We start from the raw sequence: 23,353 nt of genomic DNA, 5'->3' as shown, positions 1-23,353 counted from the left end.
GCAAGAAAAAGAGAGAAGGCTAAAGAGAGCCAAGGATACAATCCTGGAAAATGCCAACTGAATAAGACTTAGGTAGAAAGTGAGAATGTAGGGTAATCTTGCCCCATTCCCCACCCATCCACTGCCTGACTCGCCCCTCTTCCTTCCTTCCTCAGTCCCTCCTCCGAAGACTGATTCTTCCTGCACTGCAGATCCTTGCTCTCCTACCCTTCCAAAACCTGCCGTATTTTGTTTTGACTGTTCCATTTACACAACTTCCATATTTAGAAATCATAATGCATCCTTTTGTACCATCTATATCCACCTGTTTACGAAATCCTACAAACCAGCAGTCCCCAACCTTTTTGGCACCAGGCTCTGGTTTCATGGTCCTGCTGCTGCTAAGTCTCGTCAGTCGTGTCCGACTCTGTGCAACCCCATAGACGGCAGCCCAACAGGCTCCCCCGTCCCTGGGATCCTCCAGCCAAGAACACTGGAGTGGGTTGCCATTTCCTTCTCCAATGCATGAAAGTGAAAAGTGAAAGTGGAGTTGCTCAGTCGTGTCCGACTCCTAGCAACCCCATGGACTGCAGCCTACCAGGCTCCTCCATCCATGGGATTTTCCAGGCAAGAGTACTGGAGTGGGGTGCCATTGCCTTCTCCGACTAGTTTCATGGGAGACAGTTTTTCATGGGTGGGGGCTGGAATTGGTTTTGGGATAATTCTTTAAGGACCTTGTAACTGGGAGATATATGTATAATTATGACTGATTTTCACTGTTGCATGGCAGAAACCAACACAACATTGTAAAGCAATTTTTATCCAACTAAAAAAAAGGAAGGAGCATGCAATCTAGATCCCTCATGTGCAGTTCACAGTAGGGTTTGTGCTTCTATGAGAATCTAATGCCACCACTGATCTGACAGGTGGCAGAGCTTACGTGGTAATGTGAGTGATGGGGAGCAGCTGTAAATACAGATGAAGTTTCGCTCACTTGCCCACCATTCACCTGCTGCTGTGAGGCCCAGTTCCTAATAGGCCATGGACCGGTATCAGTCTGTGGTCCCACAGTTGGGGACCCTTGCTATAAACTCGAAGGTAGAATGTCCCATATGTCCATCTCGCTTTCCTTTTTCTCTCTGTCTGGTATCTAAGTCTGGGCCTTCTTTAGAAAGATAATCGCCTTCGTGTCCTAACTAGTCTTCCTGCCACTGCTTTAATCTGTCATCTGTCTATAGCCTACCTTACGTTGTAGTTTTTTTCTCACGAAGGACCAGTTTATGGCTCCTTACTAAGAGACAAAATCTACATGGTCTAGCGTGGCAGAAGGGCCTACCTCATGCTTCTCCATCCCCCCGAAAGCTCTCCCTCTCTCCGCTGTGTCCTCCCACATGCTGTCCCCTGCACTCAGCTGTCTCTAGGCCAGACTCCAGAGGCTGCTGTGACGCCTGATGTGAGGCTGCGTTTATTTGGCTTCCTACTGAAGCAACAAATGATTCATGCATAGGACACGTGAGATCAAGGAGATAGGTGGGTGGTGCGGCTCACAGAAATGCCGCTGAAATTCTGAGCTGCATGGAGTGAGGGGTCTGCCTGTCAGAGGAGGGCAGAGCCAGGGCTCACTGCTTTCATATCATCGGGTGGGGAATGCAACTGTGCCAGCCTTGAGGGTCCACCCAGCTGCTATACAAGGAGACTGTGTATATTCTCTTTCTGTATCCGTTTTCACATTCTTTTCTGGGAAGCAGGCCTCCTTTGCTCTGCTCTGACTCGAATCCCTTTGCCCTTCTTTTCTACTGTGTACTTTTTAGGACCCTGTTTAAAGATAAACTCCCAGTAACCCCTTTCCTGACACCATTTTCCAGGAATTGACCCCTTTCCCTGCTTTGTTGTAATTGCTCTTGCTGTGCCTTGGTCATAGATCTCTAACAGTTCCTGCAAATCCATTATCTTGTGTGTTTGTTCACATAACTTTCCACCCCACTGGGTGGTGACTCCTACAAGGTCAGGCTGTCCTTACTGTTGTATCCCCCAGTAGTTTCTAGAAGAGCAGGGGTTGGTAAGTGTATTTTTGAGTGATAGAGTGTGTTACTCTTAACTTCAGGTAATCTTTTTATATGTGCTGGTTAATCTCTGATTAGGGCTTCTCTCATGGCTCAGATGGTAAAGAATTGCCTGCATTGCAGGCAGGAGACCCGGGTTTGATCCCTGGGTCGGGAAGATCCCCTGGAGGAGGGCATGGCAACCCACTCCAGTATTCTTGCCTAGAGAATTCCATGGACAGAGGAGCCTGCTAGGCTACAGTCTGTGGGGTCACAAAGAGTTGGTCATGACTGAGTGACTAACAAAAAGAACAGTAACAAATTTCTGATTACTGGATAACCTCCACCAAGAAGAAAACTGTAAAACCTTCTGATTTCCAACCTCTTTTACAAGTTTTGTTTTGCTTGTATTTTTTAGTATTTTTATTTTTCCCTCGTGTACATAGGATGAGTTTTCAGAACAGGAAGTCAGAGTTGAGAGTCTAGGAACATGCTGCATTTTTCCATCTTGAGAAGTTCTGTGGCTCAGGCAACAGCCAAGACTGGCTGAGAATGTCTTCCTGTTACATTGAAGTTGCATCAGAATATTAGTGCTGGCATCATTATTCTTAAGGAGGGGCCTGTGCTGGAATCTTTGAAATCCTGTTCACTTGTTTTTATCAGTAACCATCTTAACTGAATGGTGAGGCATCAGAATTGCAAGCTACAGGAAAAATTAAATGTAAATTTCCTGTATAAAGGAGGATGGTTCAAGCAGCTGACATATAGAATAAAACAGTCAAATATTATATAGGTCTAAGCAGTGTTATGTTTGATGTGGCTTGGTAGTTGTGAAAGACAAAATATTGCAAAACTACACATGCTGACTTATCTACTCTGAGCACAGAGAATATGCAACTAGCTTTTTCTCTTGTTTCTTTGTAGAGATTGTTATGAATGATAAACAGTGCAGTAAGTCCCACACGTACGAGTTTCATTTTGAGAACTTGTTTGTAAGTCCAATTTGTTCCTAAGTCCAACAAAGTTAACCTATGTACCCAGCTAACACAATCAGTTATATAGTACTGTACTGTGATAGGTTTCTAATACTTTTCACACAAACAATACATAAAAAACAGACAAAAACAATAAAGAAAACACTTTTTATCTTATAGTGCAGTACCTTGAAAAGTGTAGTAGCACAGTACAACAGCTGGCACACGGGGGCTGGCATCGAGTGGACAGGCAAGAAGAGTTACTGACTGGAGGAGGGAGAGGAGGTGGGAGATGGTAGAGCTGAAGGAGTGTCAGCAATAGGAGATGGAGGGCAATCTCAAATTTCACTCACGCCTCATGCTGATGGCACAGGTTCTGCTTCCTTGCTGAATTCAATTCCATCTACCCTCTTGAAAAAACAATCCAGTGATGTCTGGGTATTAGCTCTTTTTTTTCCCACCATAGATAACACAGTAACACTGGATTGCATTCTGAACAGCTGCTGCAATCTTTATGTACGGGTCTACATTTGGGTCCTGGGTCTCAAAACTTAACAGTGCCTGCTCAGATAAAATACCCTTGCCGTTTCCTGTGTCATGAATCTCTTCGGTTCTTCAGTTACTTCTTCTTCCTTTCGTCTTTGTCTTTTTTCTGGGCCTCCAGTTCTATCAGGTCTTCATTAGTAAGCTCTTCTTGTTGCTCACAACAGTCCTGTGCAGTAAAGTACACAAAAGCACAACCACTTGTAGAGGACGGACGCATGTGACAATGTACGCCAGGCATGTGTGCTAACTTAACGTGATTTGACACGTGAACGCATGTTCATGTCTTTGAAAGTTCCCAACTTGAAGCGTTCCTGGATAGGGGCCTTACTGTATAGCGTTCACGTGGGCCCTGGAGGGTTACTCCAGAAGTTTAGATGCTCAGTGCTCCTCCTTCCCTCCTTCCCTTGCTTCCTCCTTCCCTCCCTTCCTTCTTTTGTAAAGTAACGCAAAGCAAGTGGCTTAATCTTGTTTAACCACATTTGAGATTTCTGGAAAATATCATTTCTGCTTTCTCCAAAAGTGGTTTAAAAGGTATGAAAAAAAATGGAACTGACTACTGTTCATAGACAGAAAAAGTAGAACTCCTCAGATCCACAGATCCCCACAATAGTATCCCGGGAAAGTAAAACTAGTAAAACAAAGAAACCCCCCCAAAATCCACATTACCAAGACCCAGGCTTTGTGTGGGGTTAAGAGTGTAGATTTTTCCAGAGAATGAGGCTAGATAATCTTTTGAAGTCCTTATGTATTCTGTGATTCTCATTCTTAAATGCCATACAGAACTTAAGTTTGGTAGGGAAATGTTTATGAGCACTATTTTCATCATGGAATTTCCCTTTAATTTCATAAATTAGCTTTCTTTGTTCCATCACATAATTTTCTCTGGAAATTTAATTTTTCCTGATGGTCACACTAAGAATAGTTTCTTTTTGTTCCATATGGTTGATTTCTCTTTACTCATTCCTTTAGTGTTAAACTTTTAACATTTCCTAGGATTTTTTGTTGTTGCTGAATCTAAACTAAAACAATTAAGTTATTCATAATACTGATTTACCTTCCCGGAGTTTGAGCAAACTCAGGGAGCTGGTGATGGACAGGGAAACCTGACATGCTGCAGTCCGTGGGGTCGCCAAGAGTTGGACATGACTGAACAACTGAACTGAATTTAACTTCATAGTACTAATTTAACTTTTAGTTGCTCTGATACCATCATAGAATTTATAAACCATCTATAAAATGGTAGATTAAAGCAAAGTAAAACACTGAAAATTTTAGAAATAAAATTTTAGTAATATTTATGGCTGGGAGAAATCAGTAGCCACATTTCAGTCACCATTGAAATGATCTCGTTTCATCTAGAAATGGATTAAAAAATCATGAAAGTTCAGTATTTCCATTGGAGGCCTTTTACATCACATTCTTACCAAATAACAAATAATAAACTACCTGAAAGTTAAACAGGTGACTAACCCCTTCACTGCCTTAAATTAATGAGAAACAAGAAAACAATAGTAAATATCAATGTAAGTCATTGAAATTGCTTTTGAATACATAACAAGGCAAATGAAATGAAAATGCAAAGTTACTAAAGCATGTAGTGCTTTTATTTTTGAGCGTTAGAACTTTTTTATTTTTTTAAATTATAGTATAAAAGAGCAGATTATGGATACTCCATTTTTTGTACATAGAATGATATGAAATTATTGATGAGCCTTTTAAAAAGTTATAGTAAAACATAGCTGACTAATCACTGGCTACTTGGTCCTTTAAGCAATATCAGAAGAATAAAGTGTCTTTTTAAATTTTTTATTGGAGAATAATTGCTTTACAATGTTTTATTGATTTCTGTCATACAATAATGTGACTCAACTATATATATACATATATCCTCTCCCTCTTGAATCTCACCCCCATCCCACCCCTCTAGGTTGTCACAGAGCACCAGGCTGAGCTCCCCGTGTTACGTAGCAATTTCCCACTAGATTTCTATTTTACCCATGGTATTACATCAGGTGGCGCTAGTGTTAAAGAACCCACCTCCAGTGCAGGAGGTAAGAGGCTTGTGTTTGATCCCTGGGTCAGGCAGATTCCCCTGGAGGAGAGCAAGGCAACCCACTCCAGCACTCTTGCCTAGAGAATCCCATGGACAGAGGATCCTGGCAGGCTACAGTATGTAGGGTCACACAGAGTCAGACATGACTGAAGCAACTTTGCATGCATGCATGCATTATATTTCAGTGCTGCTCTCTCAGTTTGTCCTACCCTCTCCTTCCCCCACTATGTCCAGGTGAATGGATAGAGAGGTTGTGGTACATATATACACTGGAATATTACTCAGTCATAAAAAGGAACAAATCTGAGTTAGGTGAACTGAGGTGGACAAACCTAGAGCCTGTTATACAGAGTGAAGTAAGAGAAAAACAGATATTTTGTATTAATGTGTGTATATGGACTCCAGGAAAATGGTGCTGATGAACCCATTTGCAGGGCAGAAATAGAGATACAGAGAATGGACTTGTGGATGAAGTTTCTTTTTATTCCAGGCTCTTCATACACTCAGATGCAACAGTGGAGTAACTCCATTAAGTAATAACTTTTTCTTAAACCAGGCCGTAAGGGAAGGGAGAAAAAGGTCTTTAAAAATGGCTGTGTGTACGAAGGGTCTTTTCCCTCAACATCCTCTCCAACAATTGTTATTAAATATTTCTTGTCTTTTGGGTAATAGCTATTCTGATATGTGTGTGAGGTGATATCTCAATTGTGGTTTTGATTTGCATTTCCCTAAAAATTAGTGATGTTAAGCATCTTTTCTTGTGCCTGTGGCCTTTTGTTTTGGTAGAAATATAAACTGGTGCTGCCACTATGGAAAACAATATGGAGATTCCTCAAAAAATTAAGACTAGAATTATCATGTGGTCTAGCAATTCCATTTCTGGGTATTTATCTGAAAAAACTAAAAACACTAATTTGAAAAGATATGCACCGCTCTGTTCATTGTGGTTTACAAGAGCCAAGATATGGTATCCATGGAAGTGCCCATCAATGGACGAATGGATAAAGAAGATGTGATGTGTATATATATGCACATGTATGTTCTGTGCTTAGTTGCTCAGTCATGTCTGACTCTTTGTGACCCCATGGACTGTAGCCTGCTAGGCTCCTCTCTCCATGAGATTTCCCAGGCAAGAATTCTGCCATTTCCTTCTCCAGGGGATCTTCCCAATGCAGAGATTGAATCCAGGTCTCCTGCATTGCAGGTAGATTCTTTACCATCTGAGCCACCAGGGAATATATATATATATATATATATATATATATATAATGGATTATTATTCAGCCATGTAAAAGTATGAAATCTTGCCATTAATGACAACATGATGGACCTAGACCTTGAGGGTATTACGCTATGAGAAATAAGTATGATTCCCTCATATGCAGAGTATAAAAAATAAATCAGAAACAAACACACACACTCAAAGAACAGATTGGTGGTTACCAGAGGGACCAGGGGTGGGAGAGAGAGCAGAATGGTAAAGGGGTCAATTGTATGGTGACAGATGGAAGTGAGACTTGGGTGCTAAGCACACTGTGTATACAGAAGTTGAATTAAATTTGTACCAAGAAACTTATATAATGTTATAAACAAATGTTACCTCAATAAAAACAGAACAAAACAAAGCATAGTTTATAAAGCGTGTCAATGGTTTTGAATATCAGAGAGAGTTTGGATGAGGCGCTGGTACTTTACAGCTCCCCATGCAGGTTTTAGACTTTGACCTCAGTTCTACAGTGGGTGAGAAAACTACACTTTACTCTGATGATTGTGCCACAGAGGAGGAAACCTGGCCTGAAGTTGGCTTAACAATGCCTGGAGGATGAGCTGTTGGTTGACCTCGAAGAAACAACCAGGAAATGAGAATGCTAGAGTCCAACTTCTTGACTAAGTCATTGGAAGAGCAAGGAAGAGACAGGCTGGCAGTTTTCAAGCTCTTGACCTAGTGGTGAGACCCCGCTGTTAGACAGGAAGATGTCAGCAGTTCTTAGTGTCACAAACCAGAAGCAAAATGTGAATATTAATAAATAGAAGCCATAGAGAAAAGACAGGAGTTCTCATCACAAGGACAGAAAAAATTCTGTTTATTTAATCTTGCATCTATGTGAGATGATGATGTTCACTAAACTTATTGTGATAACTATTTCATGATGCATGTAAGTCAAATCATACTGTACACCTCAGACTTATACAGTGCTGTATATCGATTATATCTCAGTAGAACTCTAGGAAAAGAAACTTCAGCAGCCTTCATAGAATTTCCCCAAGATTATTATTTTTTTAATTTTTAAAAAATATATTTATTTTTAATTGGAGGATGATTGTTTTACAATATTATTTTGGTTTCTGCCATACGTCAACATGAATTAGCCATAGGTAAAAATATGTTTTCTCCCTCTTGAACCTCCCTCCCACTTACCATGTTATTTATTGAGCTCGTTTCTCCCCAGAACTTTGGTTAAACACATGTTCACTTGTTGCACTAAAAATGATCCAAAAGGATAAAATCAATAAGATACTTATTAACACAAGTTAATGTTAGACTTATTTTGTTGCTCCCTATGTATTGCAGGCAAAACTTCCAAAGAGATCTTTATCTGATAAACTACTTTAATTTAATAAAGACCTTAGATAACCAACAATGACCTACTGTATAGGACAGGGAACTCTACTCAATATTCTGTGATAACCTATATGAGAAAAGAATCTGATAAAGAATGAATATATATATGTATAACTGAATCACTTTGCTGTCTACCTGAAACAAAACTAAATCAACTATAATTCTATAAAATTTTAAAAAAGAAAACAAAGTTCTGATTGGCTATCATTCAACTGATAGCATAGTACTCAGTGGGATTCAGAAACAGCATTCAAGTAACAGGTCAGTATTGTTGTATTATACACATTAAAATAGTCTTATTTCATCCACTTTCCAATTTTATGTATAATTAATTGAAGGTCTAACTTCAAGACAATGTTTTCTATCATCAAAATTACATTATTAAGATTTAGTAGGCATCAATGAAGCCTCGCATTGCTGTTGGGCTTTTAATATGTTACCCTGAAGGCAAACGTTTGCAGACCTGGCCTCTGTTTTTCTTGTAGGTTGATGAGGTAATGCTGACTCTGAAACAGGCTTTCAGCACGGCCGCTGCCCTGCAGAGTGCCAAGACCCAGATTAAGCTGTGTGAGGCCTGCCCCATGCACTCTTTGCATAAGCTCTGTGAAAGGATCGAAGGTACAGTATAAGTTGGCCTTGGCAGAGAGGAGTTTGCTTTGGCGTTGAGGAAGTGAGAAAGTTGCTACTGTTGTTGAATGCGTCTTTGTTTCGAGGTAAACCAAGAGCCCTAAGAATTATTTCTCACATCCAGTCAAATTTGTGCAGTCAGTCTCTCCTAGGTGCTGGGCTCTTTTTCCTTTTTTGTTTATTTTTTAACTTTTTTTTCCAGAGGCAGACTCCAGGGAGGAACTTGCATTTCCCACAGTTCTTAAGACTCTACTGTGTGCACAGTGGGAACTGACCAAATATTTGTTGAATGAATGAAGAGAGGCAAACCCTCCCAGAATGTTGACTGTAGATTTTTTTCTCTTCTCACTTGATGATGTGTTCTTTTTTCCCTAAAGGTTTAGAACAGGAATGAAACTTTCCTAACTTTTGAGGGACATTTGAAAATCACCCAGATAATAGACATGATGTCATAAAGCAAGTTGAAAAAAAAAATGTGTTTTGAAGAGGGGGAGGGACATGAGGAAGAGGTGACTCTGACTCAGTTTTCCTCTCTTCTCCTTGTCCTCTAATAAAAAAGGTTGAAAGCTACTGCACCCGAGAGGATACACAATTTAATAGATACTTGTTAAGCATCTGTTGGGTTGGCCAAGAAGTTCATTCAAGTTTTTCTAAATCTGCTTATGGAAAAACCCAAACGAACTTTTTGGCCTACCCAAAATCACGTTCTGGGTAGCGTGCTCAGCACTGGGGATGCAGAGATGATTGAGATGCGGACTGTGCCTTCAGGAAGCTTATAGTCTGAAGGGAAGGCAGGCTTGGGAGCAAGTAAATGTGATTCAGTATGATAGATGTTAGCGTTGATGGGGAGAGGTTGAGCTGTAGAATAAAGCAGAGAATGTATGAGCCATAATAAGTGTAACTTGTGATATCTGTTAAGTAGGCAGGAAAATCAAAGGCACATGGCAAAATTTATCGAATTTCCACTCAACTGTGTGAATAAGGACTATTTAAATGTAGTAGTCAAATTTAAAAATTTATAATATTTTACAGAACATGCCTTGTTTTCAAACATATATATAACCTTTACAAAAATGGAACAGTTTTTGGTGTATGGTAAAGGGAATATAAATCTGGGGAGAAAAGGCTGAGTGATTCAAGAGATGGTGTTGAATCAGTTTGCCATCCAAAGATTCCTTCTATGTATCTACTGAAAATACATTCTAGAGGGATCAAAGTCTTCAATGTAAACACGAAAAATACTAAAATCATTAAAATAAAAATGTTATTTTGTCCCTAAACAAGAAAGCCTTTATTAAGACACAGAAATGCAGAAACTACCAAAAGAAGACATTGACAGATTTGATTTCATAAAATCTTAACATTTTTACAAAACAACAACTGCTTACTTGGAAGTTAAATGATAAGCAACAAATGAGGAGATAGCAGATTGCTGTTCAGAATTTGTGAGGACTGTTATTATCTATAAGAAAAAGATAAAACCACCAGTAGGAAATTATGCAAATCATATTAAAAAAAAGCTCCTTTAAAAATTTTAGTTTTAGAGATCTTTGTAAAGAAAGAGAATGCAAACTATACATCCAGAATTAGTAGGGCCCTCCCAAGATCTTGAATGGACTGAAATTTAAGGTCCCCAACCTTCAAGGTATGTATGTATCTGAACGGAGCAAAGGAAGGGTTCTTATTGACTGAGAAAGATTCACACAGATTCTTTTCCCAAGGCTTTGGCTAACACCTTCTGATTCGATTTTTTACCCTTGTCTTTGGCATTAGGCTAAGAGAACATAAGATAGGGCAGTGCTCTGGTAGTAAAAATGAAAGGAATAACTTAAGACAGATACTCTCATAAGACTTACTGTGCCTCAGCACTATTGTGGTTTCCATGTCTTGGACCACTTCAGTTCAGTTCAGTTCAGTCTCTTAGTCGTGTCCAATTCTTTATGACCCCATGAATTGCAGCACACCAGGCCTCCCTGTCCATCACCAACTCCCGGAGTTCACTCAAACTCACGTCCATTGAGTTGGTGATACCATCCAGCCATCTTATCCTCTGTCATCCCCTTTTCCTCCTGCCCCCAATCCCTCCCAGCATCAGAGTCTTTTCCAATGGACCACTTCATCCATATAGAAATCCCACAAGATAGGTGCTATTTTTAATTCTCATATTACTCATAAGGAACAGGCACTGAGATGCATAGTGAGTAATAACTATCACATCCTCACTGCTTAGGAGGGGCAGAATCAGGATTTGAACTTGTTCAATCTGATTCCACAGCAACTTGATGCTTCTTTCTGGAAGCATATCAGAAAGCAAGGATTTTCAGGATCACACTGTCCTGAAGCCATGACATCAATGTATTTCCCCAAAGGCTGTTTTCACTGGGGCAGGATAACTGTGGATTCTGAACTTGTGTTGTGTACAAAGTATAAAGCTGGAAAAAGGACTGTATTGAGATTCAACACAAATTAATATGAGTAGAAAGTGAGAAAGATAGGAGTATATACAAGTATTTAGGAGTATCTAGATATTAGTATCGGAGAAGGCAATGGCACCCCACTCCAGTACTCTTGCCTGGAAAATCCCATGGACAGAGGAGCCTGGTAGGCTGCAGTCCCTGGGGTCGCTAAGAGTCGGAGACAACTGAGCGACTTCACTTTCACTTTTCACTTTTATGCATTGGAGAAGGAAATGGCAACCCACTCCAGTGTTCTTGCCTGGAGAATCCCAGGGATGGGGGAGCCTGGTGGGCTGCCATCTATGGAGTCGCACATAGTTGGACACGACTGAAGCGACTTAGCAGCAGCAGCAGCAGATATTAGTATTTCATATAGCTTACTCAGAATTATAGAGTCCTGTCAATACATTTGGCTGCATTAACATGGAGTTCTTTTTCTACTGAAAAAGAAAGAAAGAAAGGGAGTAGATACATATGCCAGCATAATCTATGCCTATGTTAAGGGCATAGACCGGGAAGAGTAGCACAGTCATGTTGAATGTGAATCCAGGAAGTGAATCCAGGAAGCAGTGTCTGAGGGCACCATCTCTCGAGGACCATCCTCAGCATGTGAAACTAAAGTGATGCTGAGCATTGTGGAGATGGAACAATTATCCTCAATCTTGTTTTCCTACAATAACTTGTGTGAGGGCTAAATAATATACTTACCTCTCAGGACTGGTTAATTCACTAATCAGTGATTCCAAATTGGAAGCCAAATCAAATTCAAGGCAGTGTAGGGGGCATGCATAGTTTGAAAATAAATAATATACAGCTGTTTGCAATTCTTCCTTTGAAATGAAAGACTGAGGAAACTTCCTGGGCTATAGATTTAGTTACATACTTCAAGTAAATACCCTGTTTACTTTTCTCCTTTTTAATCTTTTGTCCTCCTACACATGCTAATAACATACTGGAATAATAAACAACATAAAACAAACAAACAAAAAAACGCCACTTATGTGAATCAGTTTCTTAATGTACTGCCTGAGGAGACTTTGCCAGCAAATAATAAGCTGTGGTAGTGTGTGACATCACACCATCAAAATGAATTTGTGTTTCTGAACGTGATCACAGATTTTCACAGCATTTTGTTGTATATTGCACAAAGAAATGTAGAGCTGAGAAGTTTCTAGAAGCTTTTCTTCTTTCCAGTTCCCATCATATACTACACAGTGGTTTAAAACAGGTCCAGTGGTGGCCCTGTACATGTTCTACACACCAGGATAGGAATTCTAGTTGTTTTGTTTTTTTTTAAACAATGCATATTTTGAGGCACATCTCTCCTAGGGATTTTAAAGTGCAGTCTACATTTAAGAGTCATTAAATATGAATAGCTGGATATCCTCTTTCTAGTCACAGTACAGTAGCAATGTTATAAGTGACCCCTAACTATGTAGATCTGTTTCTGAAAAATGGATGGTCAGGCAAATCATTATTAATATGAATTTCACTTCCCCTTTTAAAAAATTAAAAATGTTTTTATGGAAAAGATGTTTCCCTGAGGATTTAACCTAAATTATGTGTAGAAGTGCAACAGATATATGAATAACATGATATAAGAATATAAACAGTTTGTTGGGAAAATTGTAATACTAAAAAATGTCCCTAAGTAGTAATGATGTCCTTGAAGTTTCATTACCAAGACCTGCATAAAGGGGAGAGCTTCTTAGCTAATACGGTCCAGGTCTGCTTTTTAATATTAGTAGTTATTTTTTTCTTTTTTGAATGTCCAGTTTTAAGCTTAGAGATTTTGGCCAAGGCTAATAGTCACCTAAGAGTTTCTACGATGGCTGAGTTTGTTAGTACCTTCAGCGGTGTCTGAAGTACCTTCATGGTGTAGACACATGATACCAAATCAACAGCTAACCATGGAAGCTATTTTTCATGGCAAATAGATGGGGAAACAGTGGAAACAGTGGCTGACTTTATTTTTCTGGGCTCCAAAATCACTGCAGATGGTGATTGCAGCCATGAAATTAAAAGACGCTTACTCCTTGGAAGGAAAGTTATGACGAACCTAGACAGCATATTAAAAAGCGGAGACATTACTTTGCCAACAAAGGTCCATCTAGTGAAGGCTATGGTTTTTCCAGTGGTCATGTATGGATGTGAGAGTTGGACTATAAAGAAAACTGAGCACCAAAGAATTGATGCTTTTGAACTGTGGTGTTGGAGAAGACTTGAGAGTCCCTTGGACCGCAAGGAGATCCAACCAGTCCATCCTAAAGGAGATCAGTCCTGGGTGTTCATTGGAAGGACTGATGCTGAAGCTGAAACTCCAATAACTTTGGCCATCTGATACGAAGAGCTGGCTCATTGGAAAAGACCCTGATGCTGGGAGGGATTGGGGGCAAGAGGAGAAGGGGATGACAGAGGATGAGATGGTTGGATGGCATCACTGACTCAATGGACATGGGTTTGGGTAGACTCCAGGAATTGGTGATGGACAGGGAAGCCTGGCGTGCTGCGGTTCATGGGGTCGCAAAGAGTCGGACGCGACTGAGCGACTGAACTGAACTGAACTGAGACATTTTTTGTTAATAAGTCTGACTTCAAGATCACTCATAGGGCTCGTTGCTTTTGGTGAGGAGATTTTCCATTTAATTATTTCTTTGCAGTGTTCCAAGGTTTGTTGTAGGCAGGGACATAACTCCTTGAGAAGGTTTAACTTCAGAGCCTGCTGGTGAAGGGACAAGTGGCAGTGTGTTTTATATATTTATATTTATATTTGAGTGGTAAAGAATCTGCCTAGCAGTGCAGGGTTCAGTCCCCAGGGTTAGTGTTTCTGAACATGATCACAGATTTCCCCAGCATTTTGTTGTATATTGCACAAAGAAATGTAGAGCTGAGAAGTTTCTAGAAGCTTTTCTTCTTTCTAATTCCCTGGGTCAGTCCCTGGGTTGGGAAGATCTCCAGGAGAAGGAAATGGCAACCCATTCCAGTATTCTTGCCAGGAAAACCCCATGGACAGAGAGGCCTGGAAGGCTACAGTCCATGGGGTCACAAAGAATCAGACACAACTGAGTGACTAACATATATATCTCTGTGGCTAGAAGCTGTTTAACACGAATCCCGATCATTTCCCTTAGGTCTCTACCCACCAAGAGCCAAGCTGGTAATACAGAGGCATCTCTCATCCCTGACAGATAATGAGCAAGCTGACATCTTTGAACGCGTTCAGGTAACATGATTTATAGTCCTCACAAATAAGATATAAAGAATGAGAATTGGATCCTGTTTTTTGAGTTCCTTTTTCCATTTCTCTATATGAAACGAAAGATAGGTATCCCACTATATTCTCTGATAGTTACTAGAATCCCTTTTGTTCCTAAGAGCAGCTACGTGCTTAGCTTTATTTATATTTGTCTACCAGACAGATAAAATTAAGTGAGAATAAAACAGTGGATGTTGTCTTCCCATAATGTGCTGTTGGTCTGTCTTCAACAGAAAATGAAGGCAGTCAATGACCAGGAGGAGAATGAACTTGTGATTTTACATCTGAGGCAGCTATGCGAAGCCAAGCAGAAGACACATGTTCATATCGGGGAAGGCCCATTGGTGAGACGTTTGCTCCCTGACTGATTTTTGTTTTTTGCATATATTCAATCAAAATTTCATAGAAGTTGTAAAAGGAGTTTCTTTGCTTTGTGTTCTCATCTTTAGGGTTAAGCCCTAATCATCCTTTTCCTCCTAGCATCTCAGAAATTTTATAGTAAATTTTAGCGAGCATTGGCACATGGAGATAAAATTGTGATGCTTTTAAAATGTAAAAAAATTGTGAATTTTGATAGAAAACCAGTGATAGCAAATGCTCATGATTTGGAACGAATGTACGTATTTTAGTAATACTAATCCATTATTTTATTTCAAATCCATATGAACATCTTATTGCATTAAAAACTTAGACAGCCTTGAGCGGTAGAAGGCAAACATGCAAAGAAGAAGTAATGTCATGGAAACAGCTCTCCTGACTGCAAACTAAGAGATGATGTTTCTGTGCACGTGGTTTAGAATGTGTTCTCAGCTGCATGTAGATAAAGCAAGACCAGTGGCAATGACATCTAAGGAAATTATGACATATTTACCTCAATAACACTAATTCAGGTTATATTTTTATTTCATTTTATTCAGAACAAATCACATACCATGTGATAAGTGATTCCTTAATTATTTATTGTACAAGTACTTCTAGAGGACTTTCTATGAGCCAAGCTATATGTTAATGTGACAAAAAAGACATCAATGATGATGCAGCCTGCAGAGAGGACCTCAAATAATCCAAAAGGGAATGCAAGCCTAAATATTAAAAGTGAAAAGTGTTAGTTGCTCAGTCCTTTCTGACTCTTTGTGACCATAAATATTAATAGATACATGTAGTACAGGCAACAAGATAGCTTTTTAAAAGAATGTGCAGTGAACACGAAGTGGCTATGTGTTTGCTTTGGAACCAGAGCAGAGAGTGAGGGAAGAGGAAAGCATGAAAGAATTGGAGAGGAAGAGACTTTGGGGGGAGGGTGGGGCTGGAATTTTAGGGGAGATAAAATTTTCTAATCAGAACAGTTGAGGATTTGTGTTTTAAGAAGGAACACTGAGCAGTTAAGTGGTAACTTTGTCACCATGAGTGAACATACTCCTTGCAGGCCTTCCAAGGACATACTGGCTTTTTAGGGTTTGCTTGGGGGTCAGGAGGAGAAGGGGACAACAGAGGATGAGATGGCTGGATGGCATCACCGACTCGATGGATGCGAGTTTGAGTGAACTCCGGGAGTTGGTGATGGACAGGGAGGCTTGGCGTGCTGCGATTCATGGGGTCACAGAGTCGGACACGACTGAGCGACTGAACTGAACTGAACTGGGAATTGATGGGGGATAAGGCTGGAGGCTAAGCAGTGGTGAGATGATAAAGAGCCTTAAGTGCTATGCCTGACTTTGTCATTGAAGGATTTCAGGTAAGAGCAAGAGAAAATCAGATTTGTACTTTAAAGAGACAATTCTTCTGTCATAGTGATGGTCGGTTTGTGGGGCTGGTTGGTGAGTGAGGGGGTTGACAGTGCCAGGACCGAAGTCACATTTTCGAATTGGGAGACTCTGGTAATAGACTGTGTTGGAAGTGATTCATTTATCAAGTGCATACTATGTACTAGGCAATAGAGATGAATAATGACAGCTCTTTTCTGACCTCTAACTGTTTAGAAGGAAAAACCAACATGTAATCAAATGAAGTGAAAATGAAAGTACAGTGTGGTTTGTACCATGATATATAAGAATGTTTTAGACAGAGATAGCACTGGGACATAAAGAGATTGAATAATTCTATCTTGAAAAATTTATTTTGTCTTAGAGAGAGGCTAAACTAGAGCCCTGGAGATGTAAGGGAGGCACTGAGTCAAGAGCTATTTGGGAAGCATGATCCTTAGGATAGATATGTTTAGGATGGGAGAGGGTCTTGCTGAGAGAGACTTTAAGGTTTCAGATTTGGAAGAACTGGGTGCAATAGCTAAGAAATACACAAAGAAGACAAGAGTAGGGCAGAAGATGGAAATAAGAAAGAAGAATTCAATTTTGCAAGTGTGTTTGAGATATAATTAGAAAATGGATTTGGTGCTCGTAGAATATGAGTTGACTTTATAAATACAGAAGACAGTGAGCTTTGGCACAGGTTTGAAGTCAAAGGCGGGTGTTCTGAGGGATACCCACATTTTAGGCAATGAGTAAACTAAAATGGAGCCAGTAAAAAAGGACTGAAAGGGAATAATGAGGTAGAAAGATTTATTATGGTATGACCAAGGTAGGAGAAAAGTTCAAGTAAGAAGATCAACGATGTCCAATGACACAAGAAGGTCAAGAAATTTAAAGAGTAAAATCTGTTAATGGGTTTGCTTAAATCAGTCATTGATGATAATAGTCATGTTGACCAGAAGGCCAAAGGCAGTATGTGAGTAGTGATACAAATTTTCTATATGATGGAGAGAATTCAAGGTCACAGAGGAGATTTTAACAATTTATGTATGTTTTCCTGCCAGTATACTTAAATTCCTTCCTCTTGCTCTCCTTTGTTCTTTCTTTTCCTTTCTTCTTTCCACTAGTATTCACTGAGTGGGTTCCCAGGTGGTTCAGTGGTAAAGAACTTGCCTGCAGTATAGGAGATGTATGTTTGATTCCTGGGTTGGGAAGATCCCCTGGAGAAGGAAATAACAACCCACTCCAGTATTCTTGCCTGGAGAATCCCATGGACAGAGGAGCCTGGCGGGCTACAGTCCATGGGGTAGCAAAGAGTGGGACGTGGATTAGAGACTAAACAACAGCAGATTCACTGAGGAGCTGCTCTGTCAGGCATTGTGCTCGGTGACAATACGATTTCCCCATCTCAGTCGTGTCATTCCCCCCGAAGCCTTAGAATAATGAGTCATCTTAGTCCTTATACATAGCCAGAACCCAGTCCAGCCCACATTCCGATCCATTGTTTTCCTTCCTTTTGGATGGCAGCCGTGTTTATTTTATCAGTAACTCCTTAGAAGATCCTGTGGCGCCAACTCCACTACAGACCTTTGTTGTCTCCTGTGTAGACTGTGCTGAAGCCTCCTATCTGATCTTCCAGTCTCTGATTTCCCAGTCCTTTGGATGACTTTGAACACTCTTTTCACATAAATTTTCCCCAAACATTACTTTCATAGTGATGTTCTTCAGCTTATAAATTGTAATCAGTGATTCTTCCTAATTACCCAGCATTTAAGATCAAGGTTTTATCTCCAGCTTCACTTTCCCACTTTCCACTCACTTCCTTCTGTTTTAGTCAACTATCTGTACTGACATCCCATCCTGTGAGCATCCCAGCCTTTATGATTTTGCCAACATCATTCCCAGTGTTGGGAAAGTCTTCACCCTTTTTTTTTTTCCCTGCCCGCAATAAATCCTGTGTATCTTTTTCTTCCTAACCATTGAGAGCCACAGCTCATGGTTCCATGTTTGATACTTATGTATTGCTTCTTTTCACTGTTAAATGTGAGAATATTTCCTCCACAAGCAAAGGATAAGTGTTCTCTTTTGGAAGTTTTCTGGCACGAAGAACCGTGTGATATACATAGTAGTTTTTTATGTCTGTATAGGATAAAATATTTAGAGAATCTCAATTTATATAGTGGACATATTGTAGGTTCTCATACAGTTTAGTACTGTCAGGGAGTACTTGCTGATCAAAAAGATAGATGACCCACTCGCAAATGAAAAGTGAATTATAACAAAGGCATTAGCAGAATCCAGCTTTACTAAAAGATTCTTTGTTCTTTGAAAACTGTTTCTTGTGTTTTCCTTGGTAATTTGGATATAAAGTATGCAATTTGGAAAGGCATGATTATAGTTATTAATCAAAATAACAGCAGTAAAAAGTGACATCTTTAGTTTTTGTTAAATGCAGCAGGAATATATTAGCAGAGAGGAAAGGCATAAATCAAAGATCTTATTTCTATCTTTTTATTACTTATAATATTAAAAATTAAACCCATTTGCTTATAATCTGTGTGCTTATGATGTGGAACCTAAATTATTACTTCTTTAATAGAGCTCCAGAAGAATTCTTGTGCTTTTTAATGGTTTAATCATAAGCCTGTTTTTAAAGCTTCATTTAACCTTGAGTTTTTCCAAACCAAAATTAATGTTTTTCTTTCCATAGACTATTTCAAATAGTACAATCCCGGAAAATGCGACAAGCAGTGGAAGGTTCAAACTTGACATTCTGAAAAATAAAGCTAAGAGATCCTTAACTAGCTCCCTGGAAAATATCTTCTCAAGGGTAAGATTAAACTGAGGCTCTTCAAGATATTATGTGTTGTCTAATTACTCTGCTTCATTCTCAACTGGCTTACAGAAGATTTCCTTCAAAAAAAAAAAAACTACTAAGATAACTTTAAGTTAGTTCATACTTATTTAAAATAATCTCTCAAAATAAGTTTTATTCTCAGATCTAGATTTATTCTTATGTGTCTTCTGTCTGAATTTGAACAGTAGTCATTTAGTAGTTGAGATATATGTATAAAGAGGGGAAATAGAATATTGATGTCCAATCCTGTATGAACTTTTTATCATTTACCATTTAAAGTTATAATGGAGGTCTTTCTTTTACTGATTCTTAGGAGCTGAGAGGGAATGCTGGAAACTTTAAGCATTTCTAGATTCCATATGTATGCATTAAACATTATATTTGTCTTCCTTTTTCTGACCTACTTCACTCTGTATGATAAGCTCTAGGTTCATCTACCTCATTAGAACTGACTTAAATGCATTTCACTTTATAGCTGAGTAATACTCCATTGTGTATATCTACCACAACTTCTTTATCCTTCCTTTTTCAATGGACATTTAGATTGCTTCCATGGAAGGAAACCATCGCAATATTATAATTATCCTCCACTTAAAAATAAAATGAAAAAAATTTAGCTGTAGTTTAACAGAAATGTGTGTATTCTTCAGTGAATTTATTTATTCTGTTTAAAAATAGCATAGTGTTGATGTATGGCAAAACCAATGCAATATTATAAAGTAATTAGCCTCTAATTAAAATAAATAAACTTAAATTAAAAAAAAATAGCATAGTGATTTCTTTTCCTCTTCATTTTCATCTTCCTAAACAGTTCACTCCTGAAGCTACTAGACAAGACATAGCAAGGTATATGTCTTGGGTCTGTAAGGCAGAGGAGACACAGTGGCCCAGGGCAGGGAGACAGCCTGAATGGGTGCTGTATGTGGTGGCGGGGGTGGGTGTCCCAATGCAGCGTGCAGAAACCAGAGTGTGGTGAGGAGGCTGTCAGCCTGTGGGGGCAGTCTGGTTTCTACAAGTGGAGCATGAGCAGGTGAAGAAGGTGCCCCGAAGCAGGATGGCTCAGTGCAGGGTGTCAGAGGCAGAGTGGAGGGGAGAAAGCATTCCAGGTGCCCAGTACAAGGATGGTGCCTTGTGTGGGGCTGCTGGAGCTGGGTGGGGTGAGGAGAGGGTGAGGTGCCAATTGTGCGGATTGGTTACATACAGGGAACTGACCAAATATGTAAATGTTGAAGGATAGTGGGATTCTGGGAGAAGGGAATTACAAAGTTAAAAGGGGAGAGGGAATTAGAATGAATTCTGCTGCTGTTGAATTCAACTCAGAGATAGCGGTATGGAATCTTGGTTTTTCTGTTTTGAGCAATAGAATAATATATACATATATTATACATATACATATAATATGTATGTAATATGTGTATTAATATATGTGTATGTGTATAAATGTGTATATATGGTCCACTGATAGGCACTGGGGACAGCTTTTCTATATATGTCAGATAATACATTAAGCCTGGTTGGGTGACCAGGTTAAAGTCTGTTTGGGTGACCAGATTTTTGATTTAGGACTCGGATTTCGGTTTCTGTACAGAAACAAAGAGGGAACCAGGATCCTGGCAGAAATGGCTAGTTCCAGGACTATATGGAAATTAAGAGAGAAGTCCAGAGCACCTTGGCATTCTAGATAATAAAGAAGTTGTCAAAGAGAGATGGCAGGATGTCACAAAGACATAAACACCTTGAAGGATTCCAGTGGTGACATCTGAGACAATTTAAGCGTCAGAATAGTTGACGGCGACAGACAGTAGCCTGTTGTATAACAGGAAGGTACTAAGGCGCTTAGTCGCCCACTTGTGTCCGACTCTCAGTGACTGCATGGCCTGCAGCCTGCCAGGCCCCTCTGTCCATGGAATTCTTCAGGCAAGAATGCTAGAGTGGGTATCCATTTCCTGTATGAAAGGAAACTGAGTCTATTCGGATGTGAAAAATAAATTGACAACTTGATCATTATCAGGATATTTACTGGATAGAATGAATACTTAGTAATTACAAAGGGGAAAATAGTAACTTTATGATGAAAAAGGCTGACAGGCACCTTGACAAATGGAACGTCATCAACAATGGACAAAATTAAAATCCTGTGCTACAAAGAATACAGAAGCACTTCTGTGGTATTCCTCCCAGAGGGGCAATGCTTGAATCTAATCCTAAGGAAACATCAACAAACCCACTTTGAGATACAGTCTACAAAATAACTACCTGTTATCTTCCAAAGTGTTAAGGGCAGGAAAGTCAATGCAGTAGTACATTGGAACAGTGACTTCTGATGTCTGGTATTCTTATTTTTATTTCTCTGCTAGAACTCAAAATCCTTTATGGGTATTTCTATTAATGATGGAGAGTCTTCTAATTTTAACAAAAGCCCTACAGCAATCATGGTCATCTGACAATGCTGTTATTTTATTAGCAGAAAACAGAACCTAGGAAAAAGCCTCTAGAAGATTTATCAGAAGTGTGTTAATGTAACTTCTCATAAAACTTCCTTATCTCCTTGTCTTCAACATTTATAAATCAGTTAGGTTCTTTCTTTCTCTCTCAGTCCTTCCCTCTCTCTTCTCCCTCTCTCCCATGTGTTTAGTGAGAATTTTAGTAGACTGATCATTTATGGGGTGGTCAGGGATCTGAATTCAAGATCTTGCCCAAGCACGTTTTATATTTATGACTTTGGACAAATTATTTACCTTTCTAAACAGTTTTTTCTCCACTTGTGAAATGGGAAAACATTTCCCATCCATTCTGATTGAGCCCATTGCCGTGAGGATGAAATGTCAGAATGTTGGGAAAATGTCACACTGTGGATATGAGGTGGTACATACAGCAGTGGTCAGCCCTGGAACCTGTCATTGGCAAATGACACAAGGGTATTATCCTACCGAGTACCTTGGCATTCCGCACAGTACTTACGTGACGGACTTTGAAGTGCCGCTCCATAGCCTTGATCAGCTGTAATGAATTTCCAGCCAGGGCACTGCCAGTCTATTCTGGTCAAGGTGGATACTGTAGCTTTTGTGTCCCAAAGTGCTGCCAAATGCCATAAATTATGTGACCTAACAAGGTCTTACTTGCAACATATGCAGAAGAATGGACTTCTTGGAAAGGCTGGCAGCTAACCATGTTGTTTCAGAGGTTACATAGAAAATGGGTTTTGCCTACTTCTAAAACTTGTCAGTTTATTTTTTTTCTCTCTGAGTGATACAGTAGAAAGTTGACCCTCCAGTCATAGTTCGGCTCATAATTGCTGCTATTTTTAAATGCTGGAATATTTCATTTAATGAACGATAGCTGTTTATGAAATAGGATACATTTTCAAAATGCTTTAAAGCTCAGTTCATAAACAATTAAAAAGTGAGTCCAAAGGAAAAGGCTTGACACATGCGTTACTAAATCATAATGTAGTAAAACTGAAAAAGCTATCTGTTCAAAAATGAGATGATGGAGTCTTGTATTCTTGTTGTTTGTCTGTTGCTTTTTCTCAAATTGAAGTTTTTCAAAAGAGGAATATTTACTAGTATATTATTATTCTAAAAGAGAGCTATTAATATAAAGTGTGAGTTGGGAAAAAGTCCTTATTTTATGTTTTCTTCAGAGTAATAGCCATTGTCCTTATTTGTTAAAATGTGTGAGTTAACAATTGTGGTAAATTGTAAAGTAAGTTTATTTTTCTTTGTGTTTAAGAAAAATTTGTGGATGAAACACTCCTACAAGTAATATGTGTGACAATGTTTTTTTAACAATGGAAATGGTTTGATGTCCATCTGAATGCTTTCTCTATCGTGAGCAAATAGCCTAAAATAACCAGGCCAGTTGACATATAAGTAGCAGCTAAAAAAATAGCAGAAAGCGACATGGCCCATTTTTCTTGCCCACAAACTCAAACCCCATGATTTATCAGCCACATGTATAGTTTATCATGTTATAGTATAGAACCGAAGAACTGAAAGAGCCTTGATCAAATTCTAGGACATTTATAAAATCACACAGCTAATGTAGGCTAATTGGTTTTATTTGTAATTTTACTTTTCACAAAGCTCTATCTTTAGGAAATAGTATTGAGCTCAAGAGCCTCACTTTAAAGTTGTCCTCCCTGAATTCAAATTGCTCCTCAGTCTTTAAACTGTGTAAATGTTGGCTACTTCAG

General features: G+C 39.3%; 1 protein-coding gene across 7 annotated transcripts in view; it reads left to right on the top strand.

The window, feature by feature from the left end:
• TBC1D4 (TBC1 domain family member 4) overlaps nucleotides 1–23,353 on the top strand; it is a 210,500-nt gene that overhangs the window by 134,107 nt on the left and 53,040 nt on the right. For 6 of the 7 annotated variants that reach the window (NM_001206310.3, XM_005213847.5, XM_005213844.5 and 3 more), the window contains exons 5-8: nucleotides 8,703–8,835; nucleotides 14,432–14,523; nucleotides 14,790–14,900; nucleotides 19,012–19,131. In NM_001206310.3, coding sequence (NP_001193239.1) covers nucleotides 8,703–8,835; nucleotides 14,432–14,523; nucleotides 14,790–14,900; nucleotides 19,012–19,131 — 456 coding nt within the window. The remainder of the gene's footprint in view (nucleotides 1–8,702; nucleotides 8,836–14,431; nucleotides 14,524–14,789; nucleotides 14,901–19,011; nucleotides 19,132–23,353) is intronic. The other variant, XM_024999914.2, reaches the window with a different exon arrangement.

This window comes from Bos taurus, chromosome 12, assembly GCF_002263795.3.
Source record: "Bos taurus isolate L1 Dominette 01449 registration number 42190680 breed Hereford chromosome 12, ARS-UCD2.0, whole genome shotgun sequence".
Lineage (NCBI taxonomy): Eukaryota > Metazoa > Chordata > Mammalia > Artiodactyla > Bovidae > Bos > Bos taurus.
The sequence above is the reverse complement of the archived record's forward strand: the minus strand, read 5'-3'. Positions and strand labels throughout refer to the sequence as shown.